General features: G+C 44.6%; 1 protein-coding gene across 1 annotated transcript in view; it reads right to left on the reverse strand.

Annotated features, from left to right (window-relative positions):
* LOC136701975 (uncharacterized) overlaps positions 1–13,120 on the reverse strand; it is a 51,877-nt gene that overhangs the window by 34,079 nt on the left and 4,678 nt on the right. Inside the window, exons 3-11 of the mRNA XM_066676782.1 lie at positions 10,883–10,974; positions 9,737–9,800; positions 7,477–9,167; positions 7,295–7,350; positions 4,271–4,590; positions 3,877–4,047; positions 3,485–3,643; positions 3,109–3,286; positions 1,060–1,193 (exon numbers count right to left, since the gene is read on the reverse strand). Coding sequence (XP_066532879.1) covers positions 1,060–1,193; positions 3,109–3,286; positions 3,485–3,643; positions 3,877–4,047; positions 4,271–4,590; positions 7,295–7,350; positions 7,477–9,167; positions 9,737–9,800; positions 10,883–10,974 — 2,865 coding nt within the window. The remainder of the gene's footprint in view (positions 1–1,059; positions 1,194–3,108; positions 3,287–3,484; positions 3,644–3,876; positions 4,048–4,270; positions 4,591–7,294; positions 7,351–7,476; positions 9,168–9,736; positions 9,801–10,882; positions 10,975–13,120) is intronic.

Below are 13,120 nucleotides of genomic sequence, written 5' to 3' on the forward strand. Positions count from 1 at the left end.
GGTCCTACAGGAATTTGTCTGACATCCACAGGGAAACACATTGCACATCACACATTTTGCAGATAAAGCAGCAGGAAAAAAAGAACGGATCCAATGTTTTCTCTTTTTCAGGAATCCTGTGTTCCGGAGCTCCACCCTCTCACACACAGAATTAACATTGCAGGCGCGCAAAGCAGACTGTATTTTCAATATGGAATGGAATGTGGCAAGCTTTAGATGGCAGGCCTTGCCTACCCTCTGCTTATTTTCCAATTACTTGTCCAATTGCCTTGCCTACCCTCTGCTTATTTTTTGCAAAATTGTCTCATGGGAGAAATCATGCATCCAAAGGGGCTATTGTATCTGCAGTACAGCGTATTTGGTACCCAAGAGGGTTCACTATTTTTGCGAAAGGTTTTGTGAAAAATGTATCATATGCGCCCAGCACAATGCAGCTCGAGGCATTAAAATAACACCAGGGGCACATCCTCCACCCAATTAGCCATTTGAACATTTGCGGATGGATTTCATTGAACTCAACCAGTGAGAGTGGAAAAGGTATTGTCTGGTGGTCGTGGATATGTTTTCTAAATGGGTTGAGTGTTTCCCTACCAGCAAACAAGACGCTCAGGCAGTGGCCAAAGTTCCAGACAAGTTCCAAAGATCCAGCACATTATTCCTCGTTGGGGCGCATTGGGAGTGACAATGGACCAGCTTTTATCAGCACAGCACTCATTCAGCTAGAAGAGAAATTGGGCATTGATGTGAAATTACACTGTGTATATCATCCACAGAGTGCAGGAGCAATCAAGAGAGAGAATGCAACAATCATAAGCAAGCTTCAGAAATGTTGTGTAGAAACAGGGCTCAATTGGGTGCAAGCACTACCACTGGTTTTGATGTATATACGTATGCAAGCCAGAACCAAAACTAGTTTAGCACCTTTTGAAATTTTGTTTGGCAGGCCACCAAAATGGGGTTTGGATCCACCAGGCCACGTGAACGATGTGGGACTCTTGGAAGACCACATGTTGTCTTATTGTAAGAAATTACTAACAAACTTGCGTTCTGTTCACTCACAGGCCTTGCCTAAACCATTGGAGGGGAAGTCTCCTTGAAACAGGAGACTGGGTGGTGAACAGCGGTGGTTGGGGCCCTTCCAAGTCCGGCTGACTACTGAAACTGCTGTGAAGGCTGAGGATCCACGTGATGCACTGCAAAAAGGCACCAACCTTACAGAGGGACGACAGTGATGCCGTGGAGCAAGAATAAATGTTTTCCAACTGTTAATCTTTATCTTTTGGTTGATGTTGTTGGCACCAGCATTGACTAGGTCATTTCAAGGTTCAGGCTATCCCAGTGACGCCATACGATCAGGTATAAATTTTTGGCATAAAAAAGCTAAATATGCTGTTACTACAGCCAAAAATTTATCATGTTATGTGCATTATGGGTGCTCAGGAAGTTCCAATTATCATGCCATTTCCTTACTTTTAAACTTAGGTTTAATTTCTATTTTGGCAAATGGGGAGCATTGGGGTTGAAACGGGCTGTCACGGGGATCATTTCTCTATTAGGCACTTTGCTAGTACGGACCACGCCCGTAGAGGTGGAAATGGGGAGGTGAACTCAGAAGTCTTTTGGGGAAGAGTTCAGGGCGGCTTATGAATACGTATGAAGCCAGACACCCCCGTTGGATAAATGAATATGAGAAAAGGGAAAAGGGGTGGAGGCAGGAGCGACTTTAAAACAGGAGGCTCAGTGGGCTTGATAAAGGCCGAACATGGCTCCGAATATGGGGATCAGCAGGAATGACCCAGCGTGGAGGAGCGAGCTGACGTCGCGAAGCAGTCGAGTCGAGATCCATCTCCTGAACTAAATGAGGCGAGTTTGTCCGACGCGGAAATGATGTGAATTTGCAGGGAATATATAGGGCTGAGAGGAGGAGTTCGGGCGTGGTCCTACTCCCAAAATTATGTTATTACATAACTTCACTTTGCTAGTACGGACCACACCCCTAGAGGCTGAAACGGGGAGGTGAACTCAGAAGTCTTTTGGGGAAGAGTTCAGGGTGGCTTATGAATGCGTATGAAGCTAGACCCCCAAAAATGTACAGGAATGCTGGTCATTAAGTGCTGCAGAGTGGATAGGTTCAGGTACTCTGGTCAAGGGTTTGATTGGTGTCCTAATTGTGTGTAGGTGAATGAAGGGGTTAGTGAGTCTTTGAATGAACTACCTTAAATAAACTGGTGCATGACTGAGTGTGAGACGGTAGAGAAATAGCATGAGTAAGCTGAATGTCCTTTATTGATTATGATAATGGAAATTCTAGCGTGACTGGTAATTCGAGTATTCAGATGCCGCAGAGGTAAAGGGGTGATGATTGCGAAAAGTGATATAGAGTCAGACTTGGTCTTAAGATGGGCAAGATCATCGCATCGGCAGAAATCAAATTGATCAACTAATAAAAGAATTTTAAAGTATCACCAGTTAAATCTCATTAAGCTACGGTGTAACTATAATAGTGATGTTAATCTGGGGCCACCATGATAGTGCACCAGGCTCGATGCACTGGACAGGGTGTTGCTAAGTCCAATTTCTACTTCAGTGTAATTGATGGTGATTGGGTAATAATGAGGGGTCTGAGGCTGGCAACAATAGGTGGAAAGTGGATTAGTAGCAGCCTTGAAGTAAAGTACTACAGAGGGGCAATGTTAATAAAACAAGATATGCTTCGTTGGCAGGTGTGCCCTGGTGGTGCCTTTCCAATGGCATAGAGGGAATTGAGAACGAAATGGTGATCTAGAGGGATGACAGATGAGGCCAGTTAAAAAGCCCAAAAAGGTCAGCACCACAGCAAAAGCGAGATAGAGAGAAGGCATTTTGTCACACGGGAGAAAACTCTGAAAGAGAAAAATCCAAAAGGTGATGAGGAGCTCAAGCGAAGACGCCTAGAGGGTTTTGAAAAAACAGGTGCCAGAGGTGGCGTCAAGTGCCTGAGGGCTGGTCCAAGGTAACCTGGGGAGAGAGCATAAGCTGGAACTTAGGGGCTAGATAGCAGCGTGGTTGTAAAGATAGAAGGACAGGTTGAAGGTCCACAGCGCCTGAAGGAATCAGTGCGAACAGTACCATAGGAGGCAGGGTGAGGTGCTGTTGCTAGCGAGAGATGAAAGAGTAAGGTCCTCGTTGGCACAAGCTAGAAAGTTATAAGCTGAGAGTGACAAGGCTGCATGTGAGAGGGTAAATTGAATTTGAGGTGGCATCAAGGGCCTGAGTGCTGCGTAGGGGGGCTGGTCCAAGGCCACGCCTGAGAAGAGAGCATAAGCTGGAACTTAGGGGCTTGGAGCGGCATGATCACGAAGAGGAGAGGTCAGGTTGAAAGCCCGCAGCTGCTGGAAGAATTAGTACGAACAGTATCATAAGAGGCAGTGCGAGGTGCAGTCGCTAGGAGAAGCTTAGCTGCAAGCAGAAGGTAAGATCCAGCATGAGAGAGTGCAAGCCGTACAGTGGACACAGGGCACAGTTTGTTTGTGAGGGGAAGGCATAGGGATGAGCGTACACAGCAGTTTCTGAGGAGAGAGTGCAAGCTGAGAAGTTGGAGGTGGGCGGTGCGGCCGCAAAGCTATGGGGTTGGGATGAAGGTCTGTGGCATGAGAGAGGAGGGCTGTAAAGGAAGAGGCAGGATGTAGCGAAACCACGAGGGGAAGGGGATTAGGATGAAGGTCCACATCAGGAGAGAGGGTGTGCTGTAAAGGAAGAGGCGGGGTGCGGGACTGCCACAAAGGAGAGTATTAGGACATGGCCTGTAACGGCACCCGGGAAGACGATGAGCTGGAAAGTCAGAGATTCAGAGTAGTGCAGCAGCAAGAAGTGGGGGATGAAGGTCCACCGAAGCACCTGAAAACAGTGCAGGAGCTAGAAGCTGTAGAGTGTGAGCAGCAAGGCAGCGCAGAGGAGGGTGCAGTACGATAGTCCACAGCAGCATCTGAAAAGAGGGTATAAACTGGAAGCCGGAGGGTGGGAGAAGCACATCAACAGAGGAGTCAGGATGAGGGTCTGCAGCAGCACCTAAATAGAAAAATGAGAATTGTAATGTTAGAGGCAGGGTATGGCGCGGCCGCAAATAGAAGAGGTTGTGATGAGCATCCATGAAGTATGCAAGCTGCTGATGTAGAGGCTGGGAGAATGAGACGATCAGATGAGAGCGAATCTAGGGTGAGGAAGCTGTGCAGCAAGGAGACTGCATAGAATGCCCAGAGCGCCAGGCAGGAGGCAGGCCCGCAACAGCAACCTGTAGATGGGGTGTGAGCTGGAAAGTAGGAGTCATAGAGCAGCAGCAGGGGTAGAGGGTGGAAAGAAAATGAATCAGCAATGAGGAAGCCATGCAGTGAGAAGACCGCATCGAGTGCCCAGAGCACTGGACAGAAGACAGGCCTGCCACAGCACCTATAGAGGGGTACAGGCTGGAAGGTCTGAGGCATGCAGCTGCGGCTGAAATGGAGGAAGAGGTGGGATGATGAAGGGAGCGGTGGGATGATGCGTAGTGTAGGTCGTAGAATAGACCACGTCAAGTGCCCAGAGCGCTGGACAGGAGACAGGTCGCCGGGGCATCTATAGAGGGGTGTGGGCTAGAAGGTCTAAGGCATACAGCTGCGGCTGCAATGGGGGAAGAAGTGTGATGATGAAGGGAGGGGTGGGATGATGCGTAGAGTAGACCTACGTAGAGTAGACCATGTCGAGTGCTCAGAGCGCTGGACAGGAGACAGGCCTGCTGTAGCACCTATAGAGGGGTGCAAGCTAGAATGTCTGAGGCATGCAGCTGCGGCTCCAACGGGGGAAGAGGTGGGATGATGAAGGGAGGGGTGGGATGATGCATAGAGATAGATGTAGAGGAAGAAAAAGGGGAGGGGTTGGATGATAAAGGGAGGGGTGGGATGATGCGTAGAGACAGATGTAGAGGAAGAAAAAGGGGAGGGGTGGGATGATGCGCAGAAACAGATGTAGAGGAAGAAAAAGGGAAGGGCTGGGATGATAAAGGGAGGGGTGGGATGATGCGCAGAGACAGATGTAGAGGAAGAAATAGGGGAGGGCTGGGATGATAAAGGGAGGGGTGGGATGATGCATAGAGATAGATGTAGAGGAAGAAAATGGGTGAGGGGTGGGATGATAAAGGGAGGGGTGGGATGATGCATAGAGACAGATGTAGGGGAAGAAAAAGGGGAGGGGTGGGATGATGCATAGAGAGGATAAGAGAGAATGAAACAAACTTGGAGGGATGTGTCTAAATGGGTGCAATGCTGTCAATCAAGGCAATGTTCAGATGGAGCCGATTTGAAATGGAGGCTTAAACATGCTGCCTGCTTTCTTTTCCAACATTTCAGATAGGACCATCTTGGCAAGCAGTGTAGGTAAACTACTGCCCTGGAGATGTGCATAAATATTGCAGATTCTAAGCCATTATCCAATTCAGCTCAGATAATTATATTATTATCAAAACAGCCCTCTAAGGCACCAACCTGTGAGACAGCAAATACTATAAGACATTGAGGCTAATGTCTCCAGCTTAGACACAACCAGAAAGGGTAACAGGAAGACTAAGAATGCTCCAGCAGGGGGCGTTGAGTCGGAGATAGAAGGTTGTGACGTCATCGCATTGCTGCAGGGGCTCCTTACCGGCGGACAGGTTTCTCTCTTTAGATGAGTGAACGTAGGGGTTCAAAGTTGCAGGTGAGGGTGTTCAGATTGTTGACCCCCTTCTTCCACTCTATTTAGTCTCCCCTACTCCCTCAGAATTGCTCTTTCAGCACTTCCCACAGTTTCCGCTATCTCCTGGGTCACAGTAACACAATACAATGTCCCTTCTGCTCACACAAGCTCACTAAGGCCTACATAATGCAATAACAACAGAATCAAGATGAATTAATATAAATCATTAGTTATTATTAACCATTACTCATTTGTGTCAATCTGCCTTTTTCCATCACAACTTCAAAGCTGACTGTTAACTCTTTTGTAAGGTTTGTTTTACAGAAATAATTACTGTAATTGAGTCCAGTTCTTGATAACTCTACCAATCACTACACAAGGAAATAGTACTGCATAAAGGCTTAGTACCACTGGTGCCTGTGGGGCTGTTTGTACCACACTTCCACTTAAAAGAACCATCCCAATATCATTTTTACTTGATATTCAAAGAAATTCAGCAGACAAACAATTATCAAAATGATCATAAACTGCAGCTTTAATGTTCTTAAATTGAACGCACAGTTCGAATCATTACATTAAAGACCATTACATAATCATACCTCAAGTAGGTAGTTCTTTAGGGAGGACAGTGCCCTATTGCCCTCTATAGGCCAGCAGTGGCTGCCTATGTACACAGTTATTTTCCTAAGAATTATCCTCTACCATCAAATTTATTCACAACTGTCTGATACATCCACAAATATTAGGTTCAAGTGCAATCAACAATTCATCCATAACAATCAGGTTCATCTGTAACCATCGGTTCCTTCTGCTTGGGAAAAGTCTAGAGAGCAACCCGTTTTACAGTATGTTCTTTCACACATTGAAGAAAATGACGTTTCCATAGCAATAATCTCTAAATCAGAAAATGTCAAACAATGCTGTTTTAAATAAAATTATTCTTTGAATGATGGTCACAACTTAGTGACTAACAGAGCAATATTAGTTTCCTGTGTCTCTGCATGGGTTTCCTCTTGGTTCTTGGGATTCCTCAATATTTCCAAAAATTGTGGATTGGCAACTCAAAAGTGTCCATAGTTGTGTGTGTGAGAGAGAGAGTAAATGGTAAATGTTAGAGTGTATGTCACATTGCGATGGACTGGTGCCCTCTCCAGGGTGTGTTCCTACCTTGCGCCCAGTGATCCCAGGTAAAATTCGGACCCACCTCAACTGAATAAGCGTTCAGTCAATAAATGAATGAATATTAATGTTTATGTACCAGTAAAACACTTGGTCAATTCTGAAACTCAATAAAGTTCCCCCGCCAGCAGCATGACAATATTCTCCAAGGAAATGCTTTATTTTACTGTATTGTGTTTAAAACTGTTTTATGGGCTTTGTATGTTTACCATTATATTAGTGATTAACAAGAAACAGCTGTACTTCAGTCTGTGATAGTGTTTGATATAGCTTCAGGGGTTCCAAAGACACTACGCATTTACAACCATTTCAAATGCATGACTTTAATGTATGTGACATATAGTAGGAATTATCAGTTTCATGGAGAGGACCTCACAAACTGCACATACAAAACAGGAAAAGTACAAATTGACTTTGAGAGACTATATACACATGAAAGAGCCACTGATACAGGGAGAGTGAGCCGATGTCTGTTTGCAGCTCTCCCTATAGCAAGACAATCTACAGAGTAAAAGTTCTATTCTCATTACTAAGGAAATTGATTTTTGTTTGATTTCTTCATGTTTGAATTTTTACTGTGACAGTATTCCCCCATTAGGTGCAGTGGTCCTACTTCTGTTCTGGGTGAAGGTGCTGATGTGTCTTCAGCTTCCTCTGTTCAGTAAAACGCTTTCCACATTCTGAGCACTGATATGGTTTCTCTCCTGTGTGAATGTGCTGGTGTTGCTTTAGAGACTTGGACTGAGAAAAACTCTTTCCACACTCTGAACAGGAATAGGGTTTCTCTCCTGTGTGTGTGCGATGGTGTCTTTGGAGAAGACTTGGCAAATAAAAACCCTTCCCACACACTGAGCACTGATAAGGTTTCTCTCCTGTGTGAATGCGCTGGTGTCTGTGAAAATTACTCTGTTGATGAAAACCCTTCCCACACTCTGAGCACTGATATGGTTTCTCTCCTGTGTGAATGCGTTGGTGCATTTGGAGACGACTGGGTACATGAAAACTCTTCCCACAATCTGTGCACTCATAAGGTTTCTCTCCTGTGTGAATGCGCTGGTGTTGTTTTAGAGAACTGTGTTGAGAAAAACTCTTCCCACACTCTGAACAGGAAAATGGTTTCTCTCCGGTGTGAGTGCGCTGATGACTTCTTAGAGAACTCAGTTCAGTATAACCCTTTCCACACTCTGAGCACTGATACGGTTTCTCTCCTGTGTGAGTGCGTTGGTGTTTCTTGAGAGAACTGTGTTGAGAAAAACTCTTCCCACACTCTGAACAGGAAAAAGGTTTCTCTCCTCTGTGAGTGTGCTGATGACTTTTTAAAGATCTCAGTTGAGTAAAACTCTTCCCACACTCTGAGCACTGATACGGTTTCTCTCCTGTGTGAGTGCGATGATGTATTTGGAGATGAGACAGACTATTAAAACCCTTCCCACACTCTGAGCACTGATACAGTTTCTCTGCTATGTGAATGCGCTGGTGTTTTTGGAGAAGATCTGATTTATGAAAACCCTTCCCACACTCTGAGCACTGATACGGCTGTTCTCCTGTATGAGTCCGCTTGTGACTTTTTAGGGAACTGTGTTCTGTATAACTCTTCCCACACTCTGAACAGGAATAAGGTTTCTCTCCTGTGTGAGTGCGCTGGTGAGTTTTTAGAGTACTCAGTTGAGTGTAACTCTTCCCACACTCTGAGCACTGATATGGTTTCTCTCCTGTGTGAGTGAGAAGGTGTATTCGAATGTTACTAAGTTTATTAAAACTTTTCCCACACTCAGAGCAGTAATATGGTTTCTCTCCTGTGTGAATGCGCTGGTGCATTTGGAGAAGACTCGGTCTGAGAAAACCCTTCCCACACTCTGAGCACTGATACAGCTTCTCTCCTGTGTGAATGCGCTGGTGCATTTGGAGATGACTCTGTAAATGAAAACCCTTCCCACACTCTGAGCACTGATACAGTTTCTCTCCTGTGTGAATGTACTGGTGTCTGTGAAAGTTACTCTGTTGATTAAAACTTTTCCCACACTGTGAGCACTGATATGGTTTCTCTCCCGTGTGAATGCGCTGATGTCTGTGAAGACTACTTTGACAATTAAAACTCTTTCCACACAGTGAGCAGTCATGTGTTTTCTGTTTGTCTGTAGTTTTCTCTGTTGTTCCAGCAGATGTATCACTGGGGAGAGTAGTTGTTGTGGTTTCTGGAGAAATGGCACTTCCACACTCCGTATTTTCACATTTAATTTCTTCTGATTTCCACATTGCGTTATATTCCTTTTGGTGGGATTGAGGAAGATGGGTAGGAATTTCTTAGACACCAGGAGCAGGAGACAACACCAAAAGTGATGGGTTTCTTCCCTGAAAGGGAAAAAGAACAAAGAAAAGTTTAAATTAAACATCAAATTCAACAAAAGTTATAAAGTGGTAACAGTAGTAGACTGTGCTGCAAATATGACTTTGACACTACAGTGTTTTAAATGCCCAGTGAAGACAGGGTGGGGGTGGGTGGCAGTGTAAACACTGGTCTGTGACTGAATTATTTCACCTGAGGGGAGATGATCTACTTCTACCTTTTTACATATTTATAACTAAATTGAAAAAAACACCAGTGCATTTCACACTGCTATGATAATTACATTTCACAAATTAAATAAATCAGATTTCCAGAATGATGTTTATCCATCTTCTAATATTTTGGAGGGGGGGGGGGGGGACAATGTTGTTTCTGAATTCCCCAAATGCCCACCCAATAATGAGACCCTGGTAAATCCTCTGTGAGTCCAGACAGATTCCTCAGGGTGAGATCATCTCAGCAAGGCAGCACAGAGGAGGGTGCAGTACGATAGTCCACAGCAGCATCTGAAAAGAGGGTATAAACTGGAAGCCGGAGGGTGGGAGAAGCACATCAACAGAGGAGTCAGGATGAGGGTCTGCAGCAGCACCTAAATAGAAAAATGAGAATTGTAATGTTAGAGGCAGGGTATGGCGCGGCCGCAAATAGAAGAGGTTGTGATGAGCATCCATGAAGTATGCAAGCTGCTGATGTAGAGGCTGGGAGAATGAGACGATCAGATGAGAGCGAATCTAGGGTGAGGAAGCTGTGCAGCAAGGAGACTGCATAGAATGCCCAGAGCGCCAGGCAGGAGGCAGGCCCGCAACAGCAACCTGTAGATGGGGTGTGAGCTGGAAAGTAGGAGTCATAGAGCAGCAGCAGGGGTAGATAATTACATTTCACAATTTAAATAAATCAGATTTCCAGAATGATGTTTATCCATCTTCTAATATTTTGGGGGGGGGGGGGAGACAATGTTGTTTCTGAATTCCCCAAATGCCCACCCAATAATGAGACCCTGGTAAATCCTCTGTGAGTCCAGACAGATTCCTCAGGGTGAGATCATCTCAGACTTCATTTTTAAGAGAAGTACTTGATGTGGAGGAAGGTGGAGGTCCATCAAACGGAGGAACACCACACAGGAACTACAACTGCTGTGAATGGACTGATAACAATGAAGCTCTCTCTGAGACATTTCAGAAGTTCACACTGGAACTGCAGGGGTCCATAACACCGCCGCTCCAATGGGACGCTCTGGAGGAGACACACATGAGGGTAAGGGCCCGATGCCTTATGCTAAGTGTGGGCTAGAGAAGCATAAACCCCTCAGCATTGGGCTGTGGAGCAGTGGAACTGCATTATTTACAATGAGTCTGAGCAGTGATGGTGGACAACAACCTTTTTACCTCATAAACCCAGTGTATTTTCAGAAAAAGAGATTTACACAACGAGGTCAAAAGTATGAGGACACCCAACCACCCCACAGTACCAGCTAAGAGCTAGCATTAGCCTCCTGAGCTGAGTGTGGAGCAGCTCCCACATTTCCCCCATTCTTCATCTTCTTTTTCAGAGAGAGAACACGTGTCCCCCGTTTCTGTGAGAGTGTGTTCAAACCCAGTGTAAACAGTGTGGAAAAGTCTTACACAGATCTTTACCTTCAGTAAAACACCTCCTGATTTATCTCCAGCTCACAGCTCTCCTTCTGCTCCTCTCAGTCCGCTCCAACTGTACCGCCCCCTGTGCTCTCATTGGCTGCAGCTCCACACAGCAGCGCTCTGATTTGCCTGCAACACCCCAACAACATACAATAAAAGTCCCCTCCAACTAGAAACAAGATCGGCAGAGCAATTGTGTCAAAATAAAAGTCCTTTAAATCTCATCTAATTGTCTCTCTTTTTTAGTAATTCCAGAATCTGACAATGTGCTTTGTTAAAATTAAAGTCCCTTTTAACTACAAAAACCAGCAATATAATTCTGTAATCAAATTTTGGTTTGGTTTAGAGTTAGGTTTATAGTTTACGGTTAGGCCAAGAGTTAATTAAGGCTGCTTTTTCATTTGGGGTTGCTAGATATTCATGTCTTGCTTTGGTTTCAATTGTGCTCAATTTATATATATGTATATTATAATCCAAATTCCATCTCCATATGGTTATATTTTGCTGAGATATTCCATATTTTAATGATAGATATCTAAATTGCGGGCGGCACGGTGGTGCAGCAGGTAGTGTCGCAGTCACACAGCTCCAGGGGCCTGGAGGTTGTGGGTTCGATTCCCGCTCCGGGTGACTGTCTGTGAGGAGTTGGTGTGTTCTCCCCGTGTCCGCGTGGGTTTCCTCCGGGTGCTCCGGTTTCCTCCCACAGTCCAAAAACACACGTTGCAGGTGGATTGGCGACTCGAAAGTGTCCATAGGTGTGAGTGAATGTGTGTGTGTCTGTGTTGCCCTGTGAAGGACTGGCGTCCCCTCCAGGGTGTATTCCCGCCTTGCGCCCAATGATTCCAGGTAGGCTCTGGACCCCCCGCGACCCTAAATTGGATAAGCGGTTACAGATAATGGATGGATGGATATCTAAATTGCGCCACTAGTGGCTATCAAATCGAAACTTGTAGGTACATAGGACGTGCCTCCATGGACATACCATTCAAAGTTAATAACTGGCTAATATTAAGCCTGTCAAACAGCTTCTGAAATCTGATGGGCCAATGACGTTAACAATTTTGGGTGTATTGTGACATTCCCAATTGTAGCATCACCCACAGAAGCAGCATGCAAGACGACTACTTTATTTGACCTAGGAATGCTGAGAAATATCTACCTAGCTATTACCGCACCCCCTATAGGACTTTGTGTGCCATTTCTGACTTGCTACCTCAAAATCCATACTGTAACAAAACTTTGTTTCATTTATTTTGAGTAAGATATGCAAAAGTTATGTGTTTATGTAAAATATGCAAACCAAGGGACAGGTTTATTTGCATATGGGGCCTTTATGTTAACATATTTAAAAAATTTTGGGATAAAAATTCAACATCAGGTTTCTGTGAACATTTTGACCCCAACATCTAGAATCTTGGGTCAAAATATATGGACTAGTTCACAGAAGTATGTTTTGCATTTAATGAAAATTAGCAAATTTTAAATTAAGCTGATATATATGGTTGAAGTGTCAACGTTGTTTGACACCTACAGACACTTTTGAGTCGCCAATCCACCTACCAACCTGTGTTTTTGGACTGTGGGAGGAAACCAGAGCCAGTCCAGTATTATTTCAGGCTATTATCCAATACCCAATACCTAGGAGTTTGTTGTGTTCTCCCAGTGTGTGTTCCCTCTGGGTGGATTGATGACTCAGAAGATTGTGCTTAATTCTGAGTGTGTAACTAGCCATTGGAATGCATCATGTTGCAGTGTCCAAAGCCTGGATATATAGAGAGGGTTGCATCAGGAAGGGTATCCAGCGTAAAAACTCACTAACACAGATTTAGACAAATTTGTGAACAATATTTGAGAGAAAATGTACTTGTTTACATAGAAAGTATATTTACTTAGATCTTTGAAGTCAGCTCATGAAAAATAAAAGTAAAAACTATAAAGTACTGTTGTTCAGTATGCAGTGGTGTGAAGAAATGTTTGCCCCCTTCATGATGTCTTATTTTTGCATGTTTGTCACTCTTAAATGTTTCAGATCAAACAAATTTAAATATTAGTCAAAGGCAACACGAGATGCTCTGTTACTTTTACACCAGATGTAATGGAACACCTTCCCAAAAGTTCAACTTTTTTCTTGTCAGTCCACAGTATTTTCCCAAAAGTTTTGGGAATCATCAAGATATTTTCTGGCAAAATTGAGGCGAGCTTTAAATGTTCTTTTTGCTCAGCGGTGGTTTTCATCTTGGCACTCTGCCATGCAGGCCATTTTTGCCCAATCTAC

The sequence above is a fragment of the Hoplias malabaricus genome, chromosome 7 (genome assembly GCF_029633855.1).
Source record: "Hoplias malabaricus isolate fHopMal1 chromosome 7, fHopMal1.hap1, whole genome shotgun sequence".
NCBI lineage: Eukaryota > Metazoa > Chordata > Actinopteri > Characiformes > Erythrinidae > Hoplias > Hoplias malabaricus.